The sequence below is a fragment of the Dermacentor silvarum genome, chromosome 2 (assembly GCF_013339745.2).
Source record: "Dermacentor silvarum isolate Dsil-2018 chromosome 2, BIME_Dsil_1.4, whole genome shotgun sequence".
Taxonomy (NCBI): Eukaryota; Metazoa; Arthropoda; class Arachnida; order Ixodida; family Ixodidae; genus Dermacentor; species Dermacentor silvarum.
The window spans coordinates 142,912,293-142,939,980 of record NC_051155.1 but is presented as its reverse complement, the minus strand read 5'-3'; the positions used below and the strand labels follow the sequence as shown (position 1 = coordinate 142,939,980).

General features: G+C 42.7%; 1 protein-coding gene across 12 annotated transcripts in view; it reads left to right on the top strand.

Annotated features, from left to right (window-relative positions):
• Positions 1 to 27,363, top strand: part of LOC119441878 (conserved oligomeric Golgi complex subunit 3) — a 62,410-nt gene extending 35,047 nt beyond the window's left edge. For all 12 annotated transcript variants that reach the window (XM_049661684.1, XM_049661685.1, XM_049661686.1 and 9 more), the window contains exons 13-20: positions 5,394 to 5,479; positions 8,003 to 8,092; positions 9,415 to 9,535; positions 12,457 to 12,539; positions 15,455 to 15,589; positions 19,232 to 19,438; positions 21,482 to 21,580; positions 26,998 to 27,363. In XM_049661684.1, coding sequence (XP_049517641.1) covers positions 5,394 to 5,479; positions 8,003 to 8,092; positions 9,415 to 9,535; positions 12,457 to 12,539; positions 15,455 to 15,589; positions 19,232 to 19,438; positions 21,482 to 21,580; positions 26,998 to 27,033 — 857 coding nt within the window. In that variant the 3' untranslated portion in view covers positions 27,034 to 27,363. The remainder of the gene's footprint in view (positions 1 to 5,393; positions 5,480 to 8,002; positions 8,093 to 9,414; positions 9,536 to 12,456; positions 12,540 to 15,454; positions 15,590 to 19,231; positions 19,439 to 21,481; positions 21,581 to 26,997) is intronic.
• Positions 27,364 to 27,688: the final 325 nt, after the last annotated feature.

Sequence of the window (27,688 nt, the reverse complement as noted above, 5' to 3'; positions counted from 1 at the left end):
CTTTAGATGGGGGTGGCGCGCGGCAGTTAGCACACGCGTCGTGTTCACTTTGCGTCGCGTTTTAATTTTTATGTAATCCGCGGTGTTTGCAGAGCAGAGAAAGAAAAGATGTGTTATTTTCTACACCAGAATGAGCAGCAGATGTTTATCCATGCGAGTTAAAAAAGGAGTAAGATCACATTTGAAGGCCACTCTGGACGAGTTGGTTCGGAAACGCCGACTTTCAACTTTTGTCATTTGGTCATCTGCCGCAAATATAGCCAGTGGGCGCAGAAAAAATCGTTCACGCAAACAGACAATAACAACGCTGGGGCTGCGCGCAATAAACAGGGGAATGACAACACCGTGTCGTTCAGTTCACTGTGCACGTCCGCATGAGCCAGCAACATGCCTTTCAAAAAGCTTTAGCTTTGTAATTAAAAAAAAAATTGTACATATGTGGGTGAGCCAGCAACATGCCTTTTAAAAAGCTTTAGCTTTGTAATAAGAAAAAAATTGGTTCATATGTGGGTGCTTTGGCGAACCTCAACATATGCACTAAATATTTTTCATCAGTGCTTTTGTTGGACAGGTCCACAAGACGAGAGGAAACACTTCATTATATAGTACAGTAATCCATATGCACACATCAGACCAAGCTTAACAGTAGCCACTACTTCACTCACCTTAACTTCAAATGTTTCTAGCACTCTCTTTGTAGAGCCTTGTCCTTGTTTAAAGATTTTGTGAAAAAGTGCAGCCTAGTTAGCACCACAAACTGGATAATTTTTGCAGTGAGCTCTTTGCAATGGAGCTTGCATCCCACTTGGCAGAGTGCTAAACTGCTCAAGAACTGCATAAAATCATGCATACTGAAAGCATAAAGCTTCTCTGTTGAAAAAAAGAAACTGAATGCATCCTCTAGCACTTTAATGAGCGTGGCTAACTTATCTCCAGGGTACAATAGGCCTCCCCTGTCAAATTTTTGTGTGAACACGCTGTCTGGATTGCATTCAGCTGCTTCTCTGGTGACTGTGAGGTCAGAAGCACAAGATTGGAGGATTTCACCAGAGGATTTAACAATGCACTCCGATTGTTTTACACCTCGCACATAGACAAAGCACTGCACTGGCTCTCGCTGGTTGTTGCCTTGGAACGTTACCGCTTTTGGCAGCCATATGTTACAGATCCCATCTCCTTCTCGCTCGCAAACGCTGAAGAAAGCAACGTGCGGTTCTGCTGCGAATCTCAGTTTGCTCCAGGATTTCTCAGGCAGCTGAAGATTTTGGCAAATGCGCTCTACATTTGGCTCAGTCTTGTCCTGTACTGGCGACTGGCCCAGTGAGAAGTCGGCTACGTCGTGCTTGTCCGATGACTGCGCCGGCTGCGCGTCGTTGGCAGTGACTATCTTTTTCCATTTTGGAGGCTGTTTAACTTGGTTGCACAAGTTCCTCTCCTTCCGTTTGACAGGCGCTTTCTTGGTGAAGTATTTGGGGGCATCCAGAACGACAGTAGGAATAGTGTCGTCAGTCAGCTGCGGACGATCACATGGAATTTCGACTGCTTCCCCATTAATCACATGCCGAAAGGTCCTTTCGATGTACTTCAATTCGAAGTGCCGTTCACAAATGACACACTCTGTCGTCAACTCCTTGGCAGCACGTTTTGATATTTCGCGACCACAATTCATGCCGAACTGCATCTTTAGGCGGTCTGAAAAGGGAGGCCTTGGCTTTGCACGTTCTGTAGCCGCTTCTGCACCCAGGTACAAAACATGTTCGTGCTTTTGACGCCATGCGCACACACCGTAACACAGGAACAACACAATGTCACGCACTACGTACCTCAAAATAATCACAGTGGCACATGAGCGATGCTCCCAGCTTTGATCACGATCAATGTGCAAACAAGCGCGGTCTACATGTTTACGCTCGCCCGGCAGACCTCGCTGGCGCTACACTGCGAATGGCCGCGTTGGCTTGTCCTGGCACACCAGGGCGCTGCAGCGCCCCTAACGGCGCCGGGAAATTTCATCACTCATCGCGCCTCTCCCGCGCACGGCGCAGATATGCTGCCCGTCACACTACCCCCTTCTAGCCACCATAACATTAACAAACTGAAAGATGACAGTGCAGATTTGGCTTCAGATACAGATAGATGTTCCAGTTTGGATTAAGAGAAAGAAATGGAACTTGGCGGGCCATGCAATGCACGTCAGAAAGTTAGACTACAGTCAAACTTTGTTGTAAGGCAAAATGTATGCACTGAAAGATAAGCAGGGTAATATCATCAGCAATTTCGATCAGATAGTAAAAGCAGCGGAAGAATTCTATACTGAGCTGTACAGTACCCAGAGCAGCCAAGCTATTTTCATTCGAAGTAGTGAAGAACAGGATACAGAGGCCTCTTCTATAACTACTGACAAAGTTAGAAGGACCTTGAAAGACATGACCAGGGGAAAAGCTGCTGGAGAAGATGGAATAACAGTCGATTTAATCAAGGATGGAGGAGCTATCACACTTGAAAAGCTTTCGGCCCTTTATACGCAATGCCTCACGACTTCAAGTGTACCAGAAAGCTTGAAGAACGCCAACATTATACTCATCCATAAAAGGGGAGACGTTAAAGAATTGAATAATTATAGACCCGTTAGCTTGCTTTCAGTATTGTTTAAAATATTCACCAAGGTAATTTCAAATAGAATCAAGGCGACACTTGACTTCAGCAAACCAGGAGAACAGGCTGGCTTTAGGAAGGGATATTCTACGATGGATCATATTCATGTCATCAACCAGGTAATAAAGAAATCTGCAGAGTACAATCAAACTCTATATATGGCTTTCATAGATTATGTAAAAGCATTTGATTCAGTAGAGATACCAGCAGTCGTAGAGGCATTGCGTAATCAAGAAGTAGAGGAGGCATATGTGAATATCTTGTGAAATATCTACAAAAATTCCACAGCTACCTTGGTTCTTCACAAGAAAAGAAGAAAGTTACCTATCAAGAAAGGGGTCAGGCAAGGAGCCACAATCTCTTCAATGCTGTTCTCTGCATGCTTAGAACACGTATTCAAGCTCTTAGATTGGGAAGGCTTAGCAGTGAGGATCAACGGCGAATATCTCAGCAACCTCCGGTTTGCAGATGGCATTGCCCGATTCAGCAACTATGGGGACGAATTACGAATGATTGAGGACTGTAACCGAGAAAGTGTAAGAGTGGGGTTGAAGGTTAATATGCAGAAGACAAATAATGTTCAATAGCCTGGCAAAATAACAATTCAGGATCGACAGTCAGCCTCTAGTCTGTGAAGGAGTATGCTTATCTAGGTCAATTACTCACAGGGGACCCTGATAATGAGACAGAAACTTACAGAAGAATAAAACTGGGTTGTAGTGCATACGTCAGGCATTGCCATATCCTGATTGGGAGATCACCTCTGTCGTTGAAAAGAAAAGTGTACAATCATTGCATTCTACCGGTGATAACATATGGGGCAGAAACTTGGAGGTTAAAAAAGAAGCTCGAGAACAAGTTAAGGACCGTACAAAGAGCGATGGAATGAAAAATGTTAGGCCTAACGTTGAGAGACTGGAAGAGAGCGGTGTGGATCAGAGAACAAATGGAGATAGCTGATATTCTAGTTGACATTAAGCGGAAAAAGTGGAGCTGGACAGGCCATGTAATGCGTAGGAGGATGGATAACCGGTGGACCATTAGGGTTACACAATGGATACCAAGAGAATGGAATCGCAGTCGAGGACGGCAGAAAACTAGGTGGAGTGATGAAGTTAGGAAATTCGCAGGCACAAGTTGGAATCAGCTAGCGCAAGACAGGGGTAATTGGAAATCGCAGAGAGAGGCCTTAATCCGGCAGTAGACATAAGTATAGGCTGATGATGATGGGTTAATTTGTTACGTTCGAACATTGCAATTACATTGTCAATGTTAAAAAACTAGACTAGTAAGATGCTAAACTAAAACATTGTGTATTTGGCTCATGTTAACGGGGAAAAGTCAGTAATTCCCACTAGCTGTCCTTGTCAGCCTGTGCCTCATTATAACGCATCAAATGTCCCATAGACTCGGAGGCATTTGACCCTGTGCTAATCGTCACTCATCGCCCATGCTGTCAAGCAATAAGCTCAGAATTGGGGGTGGCGCTGAAAAAAAGAAAGAAAATGGGCCCTCACTGTCCGCAAACCCGTGCCCCTTGCTACTGAGAGACCGGCTTTTCCGTGAAGCTTGTACGTTAAGTGGCGAAGTGTGCTTTACAGGCAGGAATTTTGCTAGCAGCACAAAATTATCGCAAAATTCAGCGCAATATTGCCGCAATATTCTTAGATTAGATAGAAACAAATGCTAAGAACCGTGTTTGCTCCTGCACAGCCAGGAATATATTCGATTTGATTTGAGTATTCGTATCCAACCGAATATTTGAACATTTTCAAATATCTATTTTTCGATTCGAATATGAATATTAAAAATATAATATTCGATAATATTCTAACTTTTCGAATATTCGCACACCCCTACTTTATATTACTGCGCATACTCGCATTATTTCTGAAGTCCCTCAACTCGCACCGCCTTATAATCGACTAAATACAGCATTCATTGCATGCTGATATTGGCAGGAAACGTTTTAGGTTTACTTTAGTATATATGTATACAACATATGATAATTCAAGACAGAAAGAGGAAAATTAGTCAAGAAAAAATAGGCCAACCTTCTCTGGTAACCCAGCTTGGTTCAAAAATCAAATAGCCCTGAATTTTTCTTTGAGCATAGGCACCGTCTGAGCATAGATGCTGATGGGCAGCCACGTTCCAACAAAAAGCAATTTGAGAACCATATTTGGCATGCTAAATTTCAAAATAAAACATCTCATAATATCTGTGATCTCACGGTACTCTCTTCCTTTACAGACTTTACCAATCAGTGCACTCTCAAAGCGACACTATCCCAGGAAGCGATTAATTGAGGATAGTCTTCGAAGCTTCCTGTTTCCTTTTTATTTTTGCCAAACACGTTTAGGGCAAATTCCATGCAGTAACGATGTAGTGGCATAATGTGGCCAAAAACGTAATGGCAGTACATTTACTGTCATGGGGCGCATTCAGTACGGTTGTGCAATGATAACTGCACAGAGTGCGCTGCAGCTTTGTATCAAAGCTCTCGTTAGTTTAAACTCTGCCTTAATTAATTAATTAATTAATTAATTAGCAAGATTCCAATGTATGGCACTATATTGTTGCAGATAGCATGTGTGCAATTAAGTGAACATGGTTAGTGAATTAACAGTTATATAAAATTCAGTGAGTAATGCTTAAACAAGTGAGCATGAAGAGCAGCAGTTTTCGCATAGGAGTCTCCAAGCTGTAATAATGTGGGGCCACATGCATTTTCATAGATTCTCCTGCTGACCTGCATGGAATGTGGTACCCTACTGTTCGAAGGACGCTGGTGTGCCTCTCGAAGCTCTACCGCTGTGTTGATGTGAGTGCATTGCATTATTTTCATTTTTCCTGCAAAGTGCAGCCTCTCTTTAATTCACATACAAAGCATTGCGTGCAGAGTGGCATCAAGTGGATGAGTGATGTAAATTAAAACGGTGCACCCTGTATAGTCAAGGTTTCACAAGGAAAAAAGCCATGATCCCCACTGAGATAGGGAATGAAAAAGCCTGCAAAGCATTTTTACATGCCGTATTTTTGCACGTATGACCCGCACCAAAAATATTAATTTAACAGCAAAGTTGTGATGCGGATTATATGCGAATTTCGTCTTGAAATGTGGCTTCACGGCAGTACAGTGCACGCTGCCGTGAAGCCACACCTCAAGTCAAAGTTCTCCACCATTCAATATTTTGTAATGTCCTAGGGAACCCCACCCTGTCCCCACCCCTGCGTGTTGAAGCTCCTGTCTACCCTCCTTCATGGTCGCCAGTTCTCCTCTTCACGGGTCGCTATTTTGCATTTAGTAGTTAGTGAATAGTGCACACGGTGCCCGCAAACTCGTGCATCACCTATTCCCGCGGCACTCCCTCGGTCCACGCGAAGCACTTCACATACCGTGATAAGCTAAAACACTGTTGGGATTTTCGACTCGGTTGCATTTGCTCCATCGCCGTTGCCCATGCGAGGACTGCTCCATCCGCACTGTCATCCTTTGTCATGTGACTGCTAACTGCGAAGTGATCCGATTTATGTTACATGTCATGTGACTGATTCGTGCGCAATAACATTCGTTGTGTGAATCCAGCTTTATAAGCATTGCCGAAGAAGGAAGGAACAGAGCCACTATCCGAAGATACGACGTGGACGAGTCACGCATTAGTGAATGGAGACCGTTGTTGCCAAGATTTTAGCATTGTTGTATGCAATTATTTCCACAAATTATATGCATGGAATTTTTTTTTTTTTTCAGGACTGTAGTAGTTGGGGGTGCAGGTTATATGCGGTGGTGGACTATACACAGAAAAATATGGTATGCCAAGAGCTTGTTAAAGTACCAACGTTGGCTTCTCCCTATGCACAGCTCATGTTGATGGAAAACACCCGATGCTTCACGGTTGAATTAAAAATCTCTTCACTTCATGCACATGTACCAGTGTGTGCATAATGTCAACTTAACTGGCGCTGAATTAATGGGTGTCAGCACTTATTCGCCCTTTGGTGAGCTTGTAGTGCCACCATTGCCAGCTATTAGTCCTTTGAAGGACACCAAAGATTAATCTCTATTAACCAATTACCTTTCTGCAATGGCAAAGCCACCACTCTTATCATGAGAACAGGTTTTATGAGCCAGAAAAGATGCAGCAACAAAAGATGGGTGGCGATGCCACCGTGAAGTTTCTGCGCCCGTTTGCCAAGATTTCATGACTTCTTACAACGACTATATGGGTTTAATTAATCATTTGTTGGTAAATGAGAACTAAAATTGCATTCTAAAGAAACAAGAGGCTAAGTCTAGCAAGTTTGCAGAATTTTTACTGTGCGAAGGCATCCCAAATATGTGAAAATAATTGAACATTCGTATATCACACCGACGTATTGCTGTGAGGTCTCAGCGCAAATTTGAAGAAAAAGGAAGTTCGGCCTGTCTTTTTGTTATTGATAATGAACATTTTTCACCAAATGGATAAAAAAAGAAGTTTCGAAATAATTTTTTACCAGCCTAAATTTATTTGTTGTTCATCGCTTTAAGTTGTTGGCTCTATTGTTTACGTTACCTCATTTTCAATTTTCTGAAGCCTTCTGCGCTATTAGTGACTGTAGTGTATTTACCTGAATATAATGCATACTTTTTTTTCCAAAACTGGGTCCGAAAATTGCTTGCATGTTACAATCGGATACCAAACAAAAATCATGTTCGCACAGTTTGCAGCAGCCTACTGTCAGAGCCATCAGACTCAGCATCACCGCCATTGGTGAAAGAGCACGATTTCCATTTTCCAAGTTGCTGTGGATTTGTTTTGTGCTTGACTGCGATCTGAAACGGTATTCTCAGTCGATCAATTCAGCAAGATTTTGCGAGACTCAGCACTGGATGCATCAGCGTATACGGTCGCCAGCATTTCTGCTGCTGTGCCAAGCTCACTGTCTGAACACAGTGCCACGAACGCTGTCAGCCGCATACTCCGACAACTCTGGTGCAGGTCACGTAAAATTTCACGAGAGTGATGTATCCGTGGCCACTGAAGTGCAATTGGTGACGCACCACTTTCATTGTAAAAGCTCATTTCTAACATAATTTCCCTCTGTGAAGCTAAATTTTACACGTTTCATTTTTTTTCTTTTTGATCACAAACATGGGGGGGCGTGCTATATTTTTCTTTTTTAAATGGGTGCATGTTGCATTCAGGTGCACTTTTATTTTCTTGCTTTAAATCACGAATATTGGGTGCACGTCAGATCCGAGGGCAAGTTAGAATCGGTTAAATACAGTGTCTTGCTTCATTACCGTTCATTAATTTCAGTTTCCTTTATTTCCTTTTTTTCTGGATTTTCTATTTTCCAGAAAACCATATTCCAAGGACTCAGCCAGGAAGTGCTTGCAGCATGCATCGATTCCTTGTCCACTGCTGGGAAAGAAATCTCAAAGAACAAGGTTTGTGACAGTGCTTTCTTTGCAGTGCTGTTAATTAAAGTCATTTTTGTCATTTTACAATTACAGTCATTTTTTGCAGTGAAGGTCAGTGTGCAGTGGCTTGCTCAGTATGAAACAGCTACAAACGCAACCTATGTCAAAGCCCCGAGCTTTTGCTTTCAGACATAATTATCAATGATTACAGAATGAAAGTTACCTCGTGTATAGCTCATTCAAATAGACTGAAAGATTGAAGTCACCGAAAAATTCGCAAGTCACTTAAAAATTGCCAGACTCAACTGTACTCGACATCTACGTAAGGCGAAGCGTTACGCAAATCGTTGCAGCATGAGACATGTCAGAAGCCGAGTTGCTGGGGCTCAAGCGGCCCCAAGACACGCATTGTCCTTTTTACAGCTTTGGCAAGCTTACGTTTGCACTCCTCAAATTCGGCCTGGGTCATCAGCTTCTTCGATTGGGGCATTTTGGCGGGAAGTTCTGATGTGCCCACTCAGCGCAAATCGTTTCACGAAATCGTTGCAAATCGTTGCTTGCACGTCGACCTGGTAGGGCCTAAGCAACCCGAGACGCTCGTTGTCATTTTCAAATTGTGTAGTGTTTTAAAACTGCGATGGGAAATATAAATGAAATCAAGCTGGTGTGCAACACTGGAATACGATGCCTACAATAAGGCCAGGCAATACACAACGCTCCCTTTGTGCCACCTGCAGCAGGGAACGGTGGCGCGTTCGGGTTATCGCTTCCAACGGCACTACGGTCTACTTGCTGTGAAACAGATAAGTGAAGATGCTTATAGCAATAGGGTTGGCGGTGATAGGTGTGAAAGCGGTGTGCGACGACCCGGGAGGACATTTGCTGGTACCGAAATAAGAAACTTCGTGCACACCAGCGTTTTGGCGTGAGAGCGGCGGGCGAGTATTGCGGGGAAGCTGCTGTGGCGGGCGGCTACTGTTCTCGATCGCTCACGCCTCGCGCCTTTTCTTGTTTACATTGGATTGAGCAGCCAGAAAGCGTATCATACGATTGCAGGTTGGCAATCTACTGAATGCTGGTGCTGTAAGGTTGTATTTTTCGGGAACGTACGAACTGGTAAAAAATAAGCGTATCTGTATTGGTTCACTTTTTGTGTTCTCGATAGCGAACGTTGGCGCCGGGAAATCGTAAGTAATGGGATCATATCAACGAGGATCTACTGTATTTGGGAGACTTTTTTTTTTTCTTGTTGCTGTGTTGTCAGATGTAAAGTGTACGCTTAAAACATTGCAAAGGTTTTTCAACCTATGATATTAATTCTCTGTTATGTTGTTGTCTTAATTTTACAGGCCACTTTAGATGGAGAACTGTTCCAAATAAAGCACTTGCTCATCCTTCGAGAACAAATTGCACCTTTTCAAATTGACTTTGCCATCAAGGAAACGTCTCTGGACTTCACAAGGATTAGAGGTATGCATCATTGGATCTAACCTGCCGTGGTGGCGTAATAGCTTTGGTGTCGCTCTGCTAATCCCGAGGGAGGGGGATTGAATCCCAGCCGCGGCAGCTGCATTTCGATGGGGGCAAAATGCAAGTACTCCTCTGTACCTGGCATTGGTTGCATTTCATTTCATTTCATTTTATTACCTTAAAAGCCCTATAGGGGCTTTTAAGGTAATAAAGAAATGTTATTATTAAAGTTAAAGAAATGTTATTATGTTAAAGAAATCCAAGTGGTCAAAATTAATTGGGACTCCCCCACTATGGTGTGCCTCATAATCACTGTGGTCTTGGCTCGTAAAAACTGATAATTACTTTTTTTTTTACCTTTGGGTATACAGTTTACAGCTTGTGATAAAAGCCTGTTTTACTCACCACTTTCTAGCTGTAGCATTTCCTCGTTCTCTTTTTTTGCTGTTGTAATGTCAATACAACGAAGCAAGGACGCTTTTCTAAGGCAGATATAACTTGGTTAAGTACATGTTTATGCCAATCGCGCATTTGAATGTGAAGTTTGTAGGAAATTTTGGAACAGCACTGGGGGTGTGCTCCAAATCTGGTTTCTTGCTTTGCTGTGTAACTGTGCATAGATGTCTTGTAATCTGAAACATGGGAAAAGTACAGTCGGCATCAAAACTTTACGAGGTGTAGGTCCTGTGGAAAATTTAGAATTCCTGAAATGTTTTTGCCCGCAGTCAGTAAAACGATAAACATTATGTTGGCCACGTGTGTCAAGTGTTTTTTTTTTGTTTTTTTTACGTTAAACAGAATTTTTAGACATCGCCTATATAATATAGTACAAATCTATTCAATTAATTAATTATGGGGTTTTATGTGCCAAAACCACCATCTGATTATGAGGCACACCGTAGTGGGGGACTCCGGAATAATTTGGACCACGTGGGGTTCTTTAACGTGCACTTAAGTCTAAGTACACGGGTGTTTTCTGCATTTCGCCCCCATTGAAATGCGGCCGCCGTGGCCGGGATTTGATCCCGCTTAGCAGCCCAACACCATAGCCACTAAGCAACCACGGCGGGTACAAATCTATTCATTCAGCAGAATTACTCAAAAAGGCGGACATTATTTACACTGAAAATCAAAATACATGATTGAATAATAAGCTAAATTTCACTAATCACCTTTATAACTAATTACTTCAGTGCACATATTGCAATATACAATTTCTAGACAGGGATTTCATGAAGCACATTCACTTGAAACTAAATTTTAAACTAGCACTAGTTTTGAGACGAAAATGTACTGTTGTTCCGCTTACTGTTTTTAACAAAATGCTTTTTTATGCATTGAAGCTCAAAAATTATTGGAACACCAATGCATTTCATCGCAAACATTGACACACATCTCGAAACAGGTGTCATACTCAGAATTTGTTCCAAGTGAATATTACTTTTGAAGGCACCAGCTAGAACTCGTAAATTATAGTGGGTGCTGTAATCTGATTGGTTTAAACGTTAATTAGCAAGACATTGTTAATTAGTAATATATTCACTTTGATTTCCCATGCAAATTACATATATCCAGCTCTGAGGGTAATCCAGCTCAAGAAGAATTGTGCTGGATGCCACGGGTGATATTTAAAAATTACGTAAACTCTGAAAAAATGCATTCTGAATTAGTACAGTTAGGAAATCCTAATACAGTTAAACCTCGATGTAAATCAGCAATTTGCTTCGTTATATCGAAATGTCTTCGTATTGAAATTCGGCCTTTTATGCAAATAAGTGCAGTCGCCGATCGATTTTTCTTACACGGAAAGAGGCCGGGAAACTTTCCGAATGTTCAGGCAACCGAAAAAAGCAAATTTGAATGAGAAAACAATTAATTTTGTGGAATTGGGGAGTCGGCGACGAATGATACAGTTTCATACCATGTCGACGATATCTTTACATTGGTGGTACGAATTAAGCAGCCAGCTACGCTTTTGCGTCCACTCTGCCCCTGCGGCTGATAGCGTCGCCCACACTGAGACGACGCTATCATGAAAAGCGCCGGCAGCAGGGAGCGAATGCTTCGTCTGCCACTCGCTTCAACGGTTCTCCGAAACTCGAGATTACGCAACCTCCAATACTAAACACGCGGGAAAACAGCTTACATCATGCCACACCGTCTCGGCATGCCCACTCTTCGCACACACGACAGATTACCTCTGAAGCAGGGTGCCTGCGGCTGCGTGTGTGCTCAGCAGCGCTTGCAGCCATCCGCATCCACGGCCGAGACGCACACTAACTTATCCCGCACTCCTTCGCCCGCCCCCTCGCGCACGCTTGATCGTGTTACCGCGAGCTCCCTCCCCCTCTTTCCCTTTGCTCGTGCAGGAAGGCGGCGCTTGTGAAGCCATCTTTCTTGTCTCACCCTCGCATGATTTCACTTGCACCTAAAGCATGTAGTGTGCGGGGCGTGATAGGATCTCATCGCACTTGGGCTTTACACGGAACATGATGCTGCTCCGCTTCGGCGGTTGCTCTTGTCACGCGGCGCACAATTTGACCATCTGCGTCTGTGGAAGTTTCCGTTTATTGTCTCGGTATTCCTTTGCGGCGGCAGTGAACTTTCGTTATATTGAAATCGCATATAAACATACATTCTTTTATTGAGGTTCTAAATACATGATGTTCTATGTACAAGAAGTTATGAAAAGTTATACTTCGTTATATCGAGAATTTCGTTATATTGAAGTTTGTTATATTGAGGTTTAACTGTAGTACTAGGCTGTGTGGTCAGGCTGCAGAAATATTCAGTCTTTTATTAGATCCTGTGCACCATAGCATTTTGATGCCGATAGTATATGTTGTTTTTACTTTGTGTAGTGTTGTAATTTTTTTAGTTTCTGGTCAGTGCCCAATCCTGTCTACAATGCTTTGTTGCAGATGCAGCACTTAGCCTGTACAGCAAAAAATCTAGGCTCTTTTCTCTGGGAACAAACAATGCCTTGTTGCAGTTTGTCCTTGAGGTGAGGCACATTTTTTCATATCCCTTCAGTTTTGTTCTTTCATGGCAAAGCAGGGGAAAAAAAAGAAGAAATTGACTGTGCCTTGTATCCTGTATTATTGTGCATAATAGCCATAGCGGATTTACCTAAAGATTACTTGTTTCCTACCATTGCTTATTCCTCCAGGTTACATGAAGTACAACATGAGACAGCAGCTATGTGTTTGCTGTAGTCACTATACTGCCTTTCTTTACTTTGCCCTTTCTGATAGTACAGTTGTAGAGCCAGAGTTTTACTAGTCAGTCATGGCCAGAGTTTAAAACCAGAACGTCATTAGCTGAATTTAGTTGCTGAGAAGTGTTTGCCAGTTATATTGACTGCGTTAACTGTCATTGTTGTGACTTTAGTTTGAGTGCAGTTGTGCATTGTATCCTTGTTGGGATACTGTTAAGTATGGAAACTTGTAAAACACAAAAGGCTCTTTCTAAAGTAAGCGTGTCTTCATGCAACTGGCCGCGGTGCATAGTGGCTTCAGCATTACACTGCTAAGCCCGAGTGCGTGAGATTAAACCCCCGCTGAAGCGGCTATATTTCAATGGGGCTGAAATGCAAAAACGTCCATGTACTATGCATTGGGTGCATGTTTAAAAACCCCGGGTTGTCAAAAGGAATCCGGAGGCTGCTACTACAGCATGCCTCATAATCATATCGTGGTTTTGGCACGTAAAACCCCAGAAATAATTTTTTATTAAATTTTGTCTGCATGCAGATTTCATCTAAGTAACTAATTGCTGCTTTTAATTGTACTACTACATAATTTTACTGAAAGAAGGTCACCATGCAGTTCTATGCTCTGGGGCCTCCTCCTGTGTACTCTGTCTGGTTTGAATGTATGATATTCGTTTTTCCAAATAAACAAACTTGACTCAGGGTGCGTACAGGTCCTTGAAATCCTTGAAAACCCTTGAAATTGAAAAGTGCGTTTTCAAGGCCCTTAAAAGTCCTGGAATTTTTTTCCTTCCTTGAAAATTGTGAGCAATGCACTCTGATATCGACATTACGACCTCTTTTCTGTGGTAGATCGGCGTCGATCTGACAAACTCCCCATTTCAGAAACAATACGCCGGCGCGAGCACACATGGTTCCGTTTTGCAGAACTGCACGAAAAAAATAAAAGGCATTGCCGCGTCACACCGCGAACGGAGAGCGAGAGACCCGTGCCGCACTTCGGTGCTGACTCTTCTGGCAAAGTGTACGCTGCTTTCATCACCCTATCATTCGTTTCACTCCTCGCCCATTTGGCTGCCTTGTCCCACTTTGTCCGCGCGCGAGGTGAAGCTAGTGAAGCTAAATAGAGCTATAATGGAGCAACTTTACCACTGATGCTGAGTGCCTTTGGGTGGAGGTTTGTTATGGTATTATTTATGATAATATAAGTGCAATAACATTACCGTATTTTCCGGTCTATAATTTGCACCTTTGTATAAGATGTAGCCCCCCTCAAAACTGCAGTTTTTCCGAAAAAGAAAATGTATAGTATAAGTCACACCTGTGTATAAGATGCACCTGTTCTTTCGGTAAGTGATTTAAAAAAAAGTTAGTAATGTTTTGCTCCTTGAAAGTGGGTCACACGCAAGCGTATGGGTGCCATATATTTCCACTCCAGGCGCATTTCTGCCGTCGTGGTTGCCGCGATGTTCCATGTAAAGTCCAAGGGCGAAAACATCGTCCCCGCGAGCCGTGTGCAGTATGTGCGAGTGAAAGCGTGCGACGATGAGCCGAATCGCGCACAAGGGAGGAAAGCGGGAAGGCAGCCCGGGAGGGAGGAGGGGGGGCTGCCTATACTCTCGTAGCAACTGCGTAGTTTGCGCAGCGGCGCGCGGTATCTTATCTGCAGATGGGACTGACTTCGGGGTAGAGCGAATCGCGTTCGGCCTACCGCCGTTTGCGTTGCTGCTCCATCGTTTTCGCACGGCGCTCGAGGACTTTATCACGAGAGCCCGGCACCTCGATAGTGTGCACAGAACCCGTAGCAACTAAGTCAACCAACACGCTTCGTGTGGCCATAACATGGGATCCAATTTTTATGGCACTTTTTCCGGTGGAAAAAAAACGTACATAGGTCGCGCCGTTCTATAAGACGCACCGAGGAATTAATTCTGAAAAAAAAAAAAACGCGTCTTGTACACTGGACAATAGGGTAAGCTGAATTTTTTGGAAATATTCGATAAACCAACCCAGCTGATACTGCAGAAGCCTGAGCAGCTGTTGTGAGTGTTCGTTGTGTTAACTTTTAATATTGCAGACTTAAGAAATGATCAAGACAAGACATGTTTTACAAAATTGCAATATACATCTGTTTGTTAAAATATAATGGATGTGTAGCAAGACTTCACTGAATGGTTTGGAAATGTCCGGTAAACTTGCCCAGTTAATACTTGAGAAGTCAAAGTAGCTGTTGGGAGCATTCATTGTGTTTTTTGATCTTTTTTTTTTGGTATTGTTGTGAACTTGCAAAGGGATCAAGGCTAGACATTATTACCCTCATTGGGATATAAATTTATTTCTTTTTATTTTAGTGCAACAACCCTATGCTGAATGTTTTGAATATTTTTGGTGAACTTTATCCAGCCTATACTGGAGAAATATCAGCCGCTGTTGTAGGCGTTCATTTTGTGTTGTGATCTTGAGAAGTTATCAAGGCTAGATAGACATTTTTATTATAATTGTGATATACATTTATTTATTGTAAGTGCAATAAAACTAGTTGTTTTTGGAAATGTTAGAGTAAAAAAATCTCACTTTGGATGCTGCTTTGCGTCCTTGAAAAACATGTGACAGGTCCTGGAAAGTCCTAGAATATCCTTGAATTTTTGCCTTGGAAACCTGTATGAACCCTGTGACTGAAACTGCATGGCTGCCTCTGTCCTTTCTAGGGGTCGTTGTCTATGAAGGAGAACCTGATCGATTCCAAGAAAGCAGTCGACAACCAGTTGAAAGCCCTGTGTGAGGAGTTTATTGCCAACTCAGCTCGAATGCTTGTTGGGCCACTTCAGGACTTCTTGGACAAGGTATGGAAGCGCTGACATTCAATTCTAAAACAAAACCAAGATTTAGCTGTTTTCACAACTATGTACATACTTTCGCAAGTGTGTTTTGCTAATATTGTGCTTGTAAAGCTCTGCAGATTATTTCGAATGCAAGTATCCCCTTCAAGCACCACTTAATTGTCTCTGTTGCTTGTTTAGATTGAACACATTTCTTTCATATTCCGTATTAATAAAAACAAGTAACAACAGAACAGATTTGCAATCTTTAACGTTTTCAATGAGTTTTGTTGCATCATAATAACGGATTCCATGCCTGAACTCTAAATTTAATGTAATTGAGGTTTAGGAATCATATTGACTATTTCACATAAATTGTGTTCAGAAAACAGCAATCTTCTTCAGCGATTTGCCTAGTGCAAACCATTACTGTCAAAACAAATAAGAGAATCTTCCTACATGGCAATATACAAGCATTGTAGCAAATATGAAGGCATTTAACTTCTCAGTGACACACTTTGCACATGCTAAAAATAGGGTTGGGCATATGTTTGAGTTTTTGGATATGAATCGAATGCTACGCACTATGTATTTGCTTTCCTTATTCAAAAAGGAACTACAGTAAAACCTCGTTAATTCAGATTTCACGGGACCAACAAAAATGACCGACGCCTGCTCTTTACCGTGGGCAAAGAGCTTTACCGTAGACACTCGGAACAGTCATCGAGTCACGTGTTGCATAGTCCTTTCATCTGTCATGCAGATCAGCCTTATGATAACCCACCTGCCGTAAAGTTGGGATATCTCTTCTGTATTTTGGAGAAAAACTGTAAAGTAAAACTTTCTATGCAATAAATAAAAGATTGCCGCAAATCACAGGTTCACTATTCAACTGAGAACCTCATTGGTATTTAGTACAATGGGATGTCACTCGTCATGCATTCGTCAGAACAAGGTCGGAGAGGAAAACCAGACCAGGTGTGCGTCAGGGGACGGTTTAGGGCCTTTAGGTTCCTCCAAGACCTTAGCTCCGAGGCTGCACCACCTGGTCTGCCCAATCTTCACGATGAGTCCGTCCTGGAAGCCAGCCAGGTTTAGGGCCTGCGGGTTCCTGGAAGACCTTGGTGACTCGGACGTTGCTGGCTCCGCCGATCCTCGTTTGGTGCATTAGCAGTCTGCAAGGTTCGCTCGCCAGTAGGGGTGTCATACCGTCGCTGCCAGCCACCGTGGGCCAGTGCCGTCAACGCCTTCGCAGGGGGAGGGGCAGTGTGGGAACGCCAACATGATTAGTGACATCAGAGCCAACTGTGGACGAAGAAAACGATGGACGCACGAGGGACATGCGAGCGGCGGCTGGGCGCCCTGGGGCGTGACCGGTGGAGACTGGAGCCTCCTGGCGTGGACTGTGGGTTGAAGCCGTTTCCCACAATTTTTAAGCCGACCACCAGAGCTACTTCTTTTTATCCTGAACGCGAAGCTTTTTGCAGAAAATTTTAACTTTATAGTTATTTTTCAGGTGGTCTGCTGAACCTTGTAAGATTCAAATAGTTTTCGGCTATACTATGTCAGCCGGGCTACTAGTCTACATGTCATTTGTGGCTTCTGGATTTTCATGCATTCCGAAAAAAAATGTCTAACTTTGCAATTTTCCCGGCATTTGTCGGTGCCAAAAACACTCGAAGTATGTTCAAATATTTGAAATATTTGTTATTTTGGCAGTCACATCACTTGCTTGTCTTGCCATGTACACTATTTGAATGACTGAATCATACAATGTGCCTCTGACAAAAAATTTTGATTGATGTCTCCTGGCTCAGCTGGGCAGGAAAAATAAATTGTCGACAAAATGCTACAGAATTCAGCAAAAAAAAAATTTTTTTAATGTGTAGAACAAGTTTTGAACTCCAACAAACTTGTGTAAATTTTTTCAGCTATATCTGAAATGTTGGAAAAAACGCTGGTTGATTTGTTGTAGAATGATTCCATAGCAACAATTTTCAAAGGCTGTGCACATGCAAAACATGTAGGCCAAGCAGCTGCGTGTGTCCGGGAATCGAAACATACGATCGGGATGTGTCCTCACTTTCGTTAGCCAAGTGGTTTCTCCGCTTGCCAAGTGTCGTACCGGCACTGCGAATCACTTCATTGACTCTGCACCAAACTGCAACTTTGGCCACCAACTCAAAACCAGATGGCGCTGCTTAGGCCTAGCCGGCGAGGGTGTTGGGCAGCATGCCGTCGCAGGAAGCTCACCCTTGATATGTGTTCATGCCCGTAGATGAATACGCGGAGGTCTGGCACGATATCTCACGTACAGGCTGAACTGACAGCACGCGTGAAGTGGGGTTCGTGGGCGATGAGCCAACAACTACCGCGAATGCATATAGCAAATGTTTTTGTGCACGTGTACTGGTACGAATGGCGAAAACTTCGAGCGTGGACAATGTTCCGAACTGGTGAATAAGCAGAACACAGTTTAAACTGACGTCGCATAGTCAAGGTCACAGACTCAATATCTGTACTTCATGACCATACACATCACGGCAAACGGAGAATGCACTTGCAGCCTCGACTGATTTTTCTGCGGTACTGGAGATGTAATAAAAAAAATTGATTTTACCATCGGAATTCGTTTCTACGGCCTGCCCGATAATTCAGACGTTTATCAGATTCCGTCCGTGTCCGAGAATATCAGTCGGCGGCTGTATTTACTTTCCGTGCCCAAACTGAAGAGCCAAAGAGCGACAGTGCACACTTGTTTGTTGCGGACCGCGCACCACTGACAAGTGGTTGGAGCAAAAAAGCTTCTCTATTGCCTAGGCAACTATCACACCTCCTCTCCATCGCCATCGTCCCATCGGCCAGCGCACCTCGTTGAGAGGCATGCTTGTTGCCTCGCTTGTCTGTGGGTTCATCCGGAAACCACATTGTAACCACTATTTTGTCTCGCGCGGCTCCACTATAAGCGGTATGTGTATACATTGAGTTCTATGGGAGGGTAAACGGGAGTTAGAAAAGTTTGCACTATATCCGGTCCTGCACTATTAGCGGTTACAGTATAAGTGGTCTGAGCTGTAATGCTAACGGATGAAAACGAAACTACTGCTCGCCACGACTGCTGCGGTCGAAACCGTGGTCTCTGTTGGTGTGATCTTGGATGGCGACCACGCAGTTATGAAGGCATCTGGCCAACGTGCACTGAGTCAGAATGAAACTACTGTTTGACGCAACTGCTGCAGACGAAACCGTGATCACTATGGATGCAATTGCAAACAGTGGCTACACAGTTCTGAAGGCATATGGCCAGTGTGGTGTCACCTGTGCCAGTAAACGCAAGAATAAAAGCTATAAAGGCACAAGTAAACACTGTTGTAAATACATGCATCTGTATTTGACTGTACAATATCGGATACTTAGTATAGTGTTTGTATATTCAATTTGTATTCGAAAAAGTTTATATTCGCCCATGTCTCCTAATAAATGTTTGAGCACAGGTACAATAAAGCATACTTAGGATTTATTCTGCACGTTAAGAATATTATTATGTTGTTGATTAATAAAAGAAATATGCGTTACTAAGGGCAGTAACCTTGTAATCCTTAGAAGATTCCTTTACAGGTGTTCATTTGAGAATCTGCTTGAACGCCCCTTACTGTTGTTGTGCAGGCAAACCTGATTTTGCAGGTAAAAGAGCAGGAGCCAACCCGAACGGTGTCTCTGCGAAACCAGCCATTTGCTGCTCCTGACTCAGTTGGCACAGTGGCGAGCAGTGCCTATCGTCACCTGAAGAGCAGCCTGACTGCACTTGGCCGGAGCATGACTCTCTACCTTGCCAACAAGGACACCGAGCAGATCCTCTTCAAGCCCATCAAAGTGAGAGTTACTTTCACTCTCTCCTTGTGCAGACGTGTACAGGGTGATTCGAAAATTAAAAAAAGTGAGAATTTAATCATTCGGAAAGTATAGACCATTGCTAGATGCAGTTTGCACAGAAATGCTCATAAAACCACGAAATATTTTTAATACGAAGAATGCCACAGTTTCACCCATAAGGGGAAACATTGACTATGATAGCAAATTATTAGACAGCTATACGAAGTAAAGATAGTCTTATCAGCCTCATGAACTTGTAAACATTCGTTTACTAACTAAATTAGTAAGCATGGTGTCAAGCACGAACAGGCAAACACGAACACAACTCACTTGATTACTGCAGACACTCGCTGTCAAAACGCTGACATGAGGAAAAGCAGCAGGCAGCAATGGAAAGCGAATTGCCTTTCGTGCTGCCTTTCGCTTCAACACAAACTAAACAGCGAGAACACAGTGCACATGAAGCCACCAGCCCTCGACACGCCTAGGCTTTGTACCCACCACAGATGGCTTCCAAGATAGGGCCCGTGTCGCATTCAGCTGCACCATACGCAGCCGCCGCTGGAGTAGAACGCTCCTTTCCCTGCCCCCTGCTGCCTTTCACTCAATGGCATGCTTCCTCGCCGCCTTCCTTCCTTGCCAACACAAGATTGAGCCAGCATTCTTTTTGGCTCACAGTCTCATGCTTTCACTCGCACCCACAGCTTACGGCACGCGACCACGATGTTATCGCATGTGAACTTTATGTAGAACATTACGGCGACAGCGGAAATGTGCCTGGAGTGACCATATAATTGCTATCGCAATAAAAAAGTTCTCGAGAGTAGTTACATTTGTCACCGAGAGGTGACACTTCAGCATATGCGCATCGGCATATGCTACACCACTAACATGATGGTCACTGTGAAAACATCGACTCAACACCAAACCACAACTTTAGTTGCCAACTCCTAGCGAAGTTGCGCGGGTTAGGCCTAGTGGCCTACACCTGTGACAATAATTGGCAAATATTCATAGTGTGGCTGTCGAGAAATTGTCACGGGAACCTCAGCGTGCTGCCTTTCGCTTCAATGCAAACTAAGCAGCGAGAACACAGTGCACACGAAGCCACCAGCCCTCGACATGCCTAGACATTCAAGGGATTACACCACGTAACATTTGATCACCATGTTCTGCTTGGTGGAGTGTGCTGGTCTGGGCTGGTTGGTACATCATTAGGACGGGAACAAACGGCACTAGGACGGGACGAAGTGAGTACGACCTCAGCGCCTTGTCTGTGTTACTCAATTCGTCCCATCCTAGTGCTGTTTGTTCCCATTCTGCTTGGTGGCACATTCTAATGTTCACAATGCCTTGTGGCTTAAGCAGCTATATATTGATCAATTAAATTTATCGACTCCATATTTTCATTCATTTTTTAATCCATTAGATAGGCAATAATCATAAAGTTTTCCAAATTGTTGAAACAGTGCTTCTTTGGTCAAGTTGCTTAGAGTGGTCCGAGGAACAATGGGAAGCGATACGGATTATTCTGTTTTGCAGCTTAGCAAATTCGTCAATATTTCAACATGTTGTGTTTGCCCATACAAGAAAACTGAAGAGTACTTTTTGAAATAAATAAATTATAAATCAGTATTCTAGTTCTCGTTGGGAGCATGTCTTGATGCAGTGTATACTAACCCTACTTTTAATGCAAACAACAATTGGATGAAAACTCTATTCCCGACGACGACTGGAATTATTAAAAGAAAGTGTGTGGCTGCTTCCTACGGGCTTACCCTTTGCACAGAAGGTGATTGCGTTAGCTTTTTCGCTGTTTATTTGCAATTCATTAGAAGACACCTAAAGAACTAGTTTCTGTATCAAGGAAGTCATTAGACTGGGCTTACTTGGAACTGAAAAAAGTAGACAGTTTATAGTATTTGTTTATTTGCTTAGGTATTTATTTCGCTGTCAGTTTCCATGCAATGTTTTAGATTTCAAAAAAGCATCTGGTAATACCACGCAGCAATAGTCAATGTTGGGTTGCACTCTCCCTTTCAGACAAGAGTTCTGGTAGCTTATGAGAACTTCAACCGGATCGTGAAATCAAGTTACTCGGAAGAGGACCAACAAATCATCGCCTGCCCATCTGTTGAACAAGTCAGTTGCCATCTTTATTGTTGATTAACTTTTATCCTGTAACACAGCATTAACAGATCGACTTGAGGCCTTCGCTTGCATGTTGTGGCAAGTTTAGGTGGTGATGGACCCACCAAAATAAACATAGAACATGAAGTTCCTTAGCATACGGCGTATACAGATGTGCCTCATTAATACAGACATTTTGGTTCTCACCCAAATGTGTTTGATCTTTAGTGAGAAATAAAGAAAAGAAAGTTAATTCATGAAAAAGTATAGTCATTAAGGTCTGTCCTTGTACATTCGGCAACAAAAGTTTCCAGGACGCAGGATTTGAGGGGTGGAAGTGCTGCACCATTTGTGCCACGTTGTGCCAATCCGTGCTTCCTGCGCTATCCTGCTCCAAAACGCATAATTCCGCCGAAACTTCTCCCAAGCGTTGCCTCCATGTCCGACATGCCCCATGATTCAGACGGCTTCACGGAGCCACCACGTACCCCATAGAGTCAATGCATGCTTAAGAACGTCCCAAATTTCGGACGCAAGAACCTTTCACCGTCCGATTTTTCGTATTTTGTGCTGTGACCCCGGGTCCGAAACGGCATTAATCAAAACCACGACCGCCACCATTTTGATGGTCTCGCCACCTCTAACCGGCGCTTTCGCACGCAGATCCGCTGGCAGCCATAGCCACAACCGCGGCAATGCTAGGCCTAGCTGCTTCGACGTTCACTATTAAGCTTTTTGCCGTTCGGTGCCGTGTTTTTCATTGAAATAATTCGCCTATGTAAGCAATGGCACCGACTCTGCCTTTGTAATCCTCGCGATTGGCTTCGAAGCTCAGAAAGCACGGCACGTTGCGTAATGCCGTTTCCCGAAAGTCAGCTTCGCCTCAATACAGTATTGTTACGCGGTGAAGCATAACAAGAGTGGGAAGGGGCAATTGTCACGGGACACGGTGTATATTCCTTAATAACACACGCTTGCACCCACCGACTCCTGTCACAGTACAAGCACCGATACGCCGATCATACGCCTCATAAGTGTACTTGCAAGCCTCGAGAATGTTTTCGGACATGCCTGTGGCGATTTGAGCTTTTAGCCGCAGTAAAAGGCATGCACTCATTATTTTGGACTGCCCGATTTTTCGGATGATTTCACGGCCTCTAGGGAGTCCGGAAAATCTGAAGTTGACCGTATTGCTTTCCGCCTTTTTGTTGTGATGTGTTGTGAGCTGTGATGTTTTAAATGTGGGTGCAGTTTTGTGCCACAGTGATCGTGGGACTCAGTAGCCAGCTGTGCTTGCCTATATCTTATGTTTGCATTTTAATTTATTGGCTACTTATAGTGCCTTGTACCTGAAAGCGCAATTTTCAACTTGCAATATTTCTGCAGCTAATCAGATGCGTTATATTTCACTCAGAGACATATTTTACTTGCTTAGCAAATACATTTTAAGTAAGACTCGTTCTTTAGACTGACACATAGTTGACATATAAAGTATAACAGAGAAAGCACTGTGGACACAGTGCTAGTGTTGTGTGGTAGTGTTCTTTTTTTTTCAATTATTTGTTGATAAGGTACAAACTAGCTTTACATCCCGTGTGATTTACATGTGCTACTTTTAGAGCTGCTTTGTACTTGTTTGTTTATGCTCAAGTGTAAGTAGTGGTTTTTGTTATGTGTTTCATGCATCTTATATTGTGCTTTCGTCCTGATTGTTACTAGAACTTGTATTACCATAGTTCCCTACAGTTACAGATTCCCTACAGTTCCCTACAGTTACAGATTTCTTTTCTAAGTTACTTGGCAAGAAGAGCATAGAAGGTCCCACAGAAATTTCATCTTGACACATAAAGTTTTCTCTCTTAGCATTTGTATTTGTTGAAAGAAAAAGTTTCCTCATTTAAATGTTCTTAGGATGGCAACCCACTCCAAAACTCACTTTCACTGCTACAAAACTACAAATTTGTTGCGCCGATGATGCTCCAAAATAGTTATTTGCTGCTCCAAAACGGTCAATTTGCTGCTCCCAGCTCTGCTCCAAGACGTTGGAGCCTGCTTCCACCCCTGAGGATATGCAAAAATGCTGAATTCCCGCAAAGGTTGGGCACATAGCATCGAATTCAAAGTTTCAGTCTGTGGTATTAATTATAACCTACGTATCAAACCATTAAATTGGAAGTTTGGTGCCCTTACAGAGCAGTAATTTACTCTTGACATGAAACCAATGTCCTATAAACTTTTGTGGTCGTCTGTGCATTGCAGTCCACTGTGAAAGGAAACCCCCAGTTATTGTTCAGCTAGCAATTGCGGCTGAATTATGGTATGAATGCATGCAGGCTATTTTATAATATGTATATGTTGGTCTAATGCATCCTATGAGACATTTCTTGTTTCTCTAGCAAAAGTATGGGTGTTTCAGTTATATTGGCACTATTGCCAGTTAGTATTCCGTTTAAGAGAGGACCGCACTGTTCACTTTTAGCACATTTGGCATTCAATTCTGACGCACCTTGGCAACCTGAAGGGTGGTAATTTAAGCATTCTTGTGTAGTGCATCCATGGCACAATCATTAAAGACCACCTGCAATTAAATTTTCGGCCACGTTAAAAGATAGTGCACATATAGAGCAGCCTCCATGCAAAATTTTTCGTTTGAAATAAGAGTGGATGCATCACGAAAAGCTCGAAAATGTATATGTTTCTGACACTGAAACCAAAAAAGAATTATATGTCATTACTGCTCGCTGGAAGTGACGCATGGCCAAGAATGCACTGCTCCTCAGCATAACCTCTATTATTAGCCATTGCCAACAGCTTCTCGCAGCAGGGTGAAAAATCTAGGAGTCAAATGCGCGAGGACTTATCACATATTTGCCAGCCACCAGGTGCATGCATCATCTGCCTGAGTGCTACTTAGAGGCTGCTAATAAGAAAATTAGGCAATTACCAGCCTTGCGGCTTTGCGAAGATTGCTCCAGTAGTATATACTGCTCATTTATAATCAATTTATCCGAAGTTAAACTTTTGTTGCAGTTGGCCCTTTAACTATATCAGGTAAATCATCCCGTGCAGAACACACAACTCTTTCACTGGAAGTGTACCACGCCACAAAAAACAGACTCTACTCCACTTGGCATCTACGTAAAGCGAAGCATTCTTGGTGTGATTCGCTCATGAACCATGTGTGTGTGTATGTGAAGTGTGGTTTTCCTAGTAGTATAAATGCTAGTATTGAAGAGCAGCATGCTATACGGATAAATTTTATTATTTGCAGTGAATTATAGACAGGCTGGATATTATATACACATATTTACATGCAGTACATAATACATACATTTATTTGTTTAAATTTGCAGTGGTGATCTATAGTGTCACATTGCACCCGTGGCATTTCTTATGTGTCGATTTCTTCGAGTGCAACTGCAGATCGAAACGCACCATGCGTCTCAACGCATTGGATCGCCCGCGAGAGAGAGTGTTCAGTGCCGCTCGTTGAAGCATGTGTCTGAAGCGTTCAGTGTTAGAGGCCAGATACGTGTGAAAAAGAGCCTCGAACTAAAGCAAAGTAGGCAGGGCTTGTCACGTGTGCGTGACATGGTCCCTCAACTTGGGTATGGGAGAAGGCAGATAAGGAATGTTGCTTGCGGACGCTAGTCGAGGCAAAAGAAGAGAGTGTCGATCTCTGTGGTAAAGCTCGCCTCCTGGCAACATGGTGAAATGACAATGCAATTTCTCCCATCTTTAATAATGAACCAATGTGAAATAGTATTCTTGTGGCAAAATGCTTCCTAGATGGCACTTCACAACTTCAAATGTATAAAACCAGAATTTCCGATGGGGCATGGTGAGGGGCCCTTTAAGCCAATATCTTTAGTGAAGCTGAGTGCCCATACAGCTGTATGGCCCTGAATCAAACTGTCAAAGTAGTGAAACTCATTTTGAAAGCTATTGCTACTTAGACCTTAGTGAACATGTATACTACAAATGTGTTTGTGGTCAATATGTTGCTTGCTGTCTACCCAGGCAAATGTGAACTCATATTGACTGAACATCGGCTATATAAAACTTTAAAACTTGATAAAATAAAAGCTTGCACCCCTCCATTCAGTTTTCCCGCACTTAAAAATGCAGCATGCGCAGTGCTTGCTTAGAGCAGTCAAAGTTTAGTTTGCACCATTGCTGTTAGCATGAATGTTTGATAATTGTTGAGCATGTCTGCATTACCTAAATTAGTAACAGTCTCAGGGAGTGCTTAAACATCCCCAGAACTCTTGTGCTGACTGCATATTTATCGTAACACCATGCTTTGTGCGGAAGTTGTGCGGGCCTTGGAACACTTTCAAGTCATGTTCGTGGCTTTTAATTCCGGTTCATTTACATGTATTATCATGTATTATAAGGTGAATTAAATTGAAAAAAAAAAAGAAAAATTTAATGCTTTTCTTCAATGTATGTTGCTTGTTAGCATTGACACGTTGCAGTTGACTTCCATTAATTTGACCTCGACAAGAGATGTGAATTTGGTTTATATATCCTATGTTCACGTTAAACATAATGCTATTTCAAATTTTGATATATGCAATTCAAAATAGACCCTTTTCCTAATTTGCAAGTGTGCTTTTATGCACTGCACATTTGCCCAACTTTTGGCAGCAGAGGTCGTCATTCAATTGAAGACTAAGTGCTAGCTGAACATGCTGGGGCTTGTCTCTTGCACATGGTTTTGTCACAAGAGCCCCATCTACATTTCCAATGTCATAATACAAGCAAACTGTGCTTGTACACACTGTTTTTGAAAATGACTACACTACCATTAGCTAAGCAAACTGCCTCACAGGAAAGCTAGCTTGCTCTGCTTGTTAATGCATTTTGAAGTGTCTTTATTTAAGGAAGTAAAACAAGAATATCAGTTCAATTTGAACTTTTGGCTTGCCAGGGAAAAGGAACATGGTGAAAAATGGCTATGTAAGGACTTCATGAGGCATGAGTAGACAGAATGTGGCCAATTTTTTATGTTAAGGCTACTGTGCATAGTTACATCTGGTACCATAAAGTGGTGCCTGAGCACCAATGTGTGTTAGTTGGTACTACAACTGTTCAGGTCGTACACCTCTTTTAGCATTAGTGGGTGTGTTGCATGCTTGTGTAGTAAACCATGAGTCTGTTCAAATTATATATATTATTCAGCTTTGCATAATTCAGGAAAAAATGTATGATCACCGAAAGTTTGAATCGAGACATAATGACCGTACTTCAAAAACCATGGACGCCTTTTGAAATACAGTTGAATTACACAGGCTTCACAGCCTTAGGTTAATGACTGCACTAAGTATAGCTCCGTTGCCATGCACCTCATTGTATTAACTGCTGTTATTTAACATTTCAAGTGTAATGCATAGTCATTAACGGTAATTTTTGTGCCTTTATTTCAGATTAATGTTGTGTTAACAGCATTCCAGACAAAGTGAAATGCTTTCTGCAAGAAACTGCCATGAAGCTCCAGAAACAAGTCTTTACATTGAAAGATGCAAGTATCAGTGCCACTCAGAGTGGCCAGCCGATGTCAGCGAAACAAGACACTCTGTGAATGCCCTCGCGCACCTTCTCTTCCAACAATTGTGTATCATGTACATCTCAGGTGTCATGTGAATGCTTCAAATGTGTACATATGTGTAAAAATGCTAAGTTATTTGGAGAAGCAGTGATATGAAAGAGTGTTTGCTGTTTTTCTACATTTTATAGTGAGAGAGGGTTGTTATTCTTAAAGGAAAGTATTAAAGGGTTGTAAAGAAGCCTGTTATGACTGTCTTCTTGTTTTACTTTGGGTGATACTTTGCTTAACCTATTGCTATGCATTATTTGGTGCCACTGAGACCAACCAGAAGGGTGCCTTTGTGAATGTGTGCACATGCAGCATTTTAACTTGTACAGCGAAATAAACCAGGGAGAACTTATGACACATGCATATGTTTTGTCTGACATATATTTAAACAATTGGAGAAACTCGCACGCATACAAAAAATAGCATTTGCATAACTCACTCAGCTAACATACTGTTACTGAAAGATGCTGATGCATGGTACACTACGGACCAGTTTTTGCCTAAGAAGCCTAATTATTTGA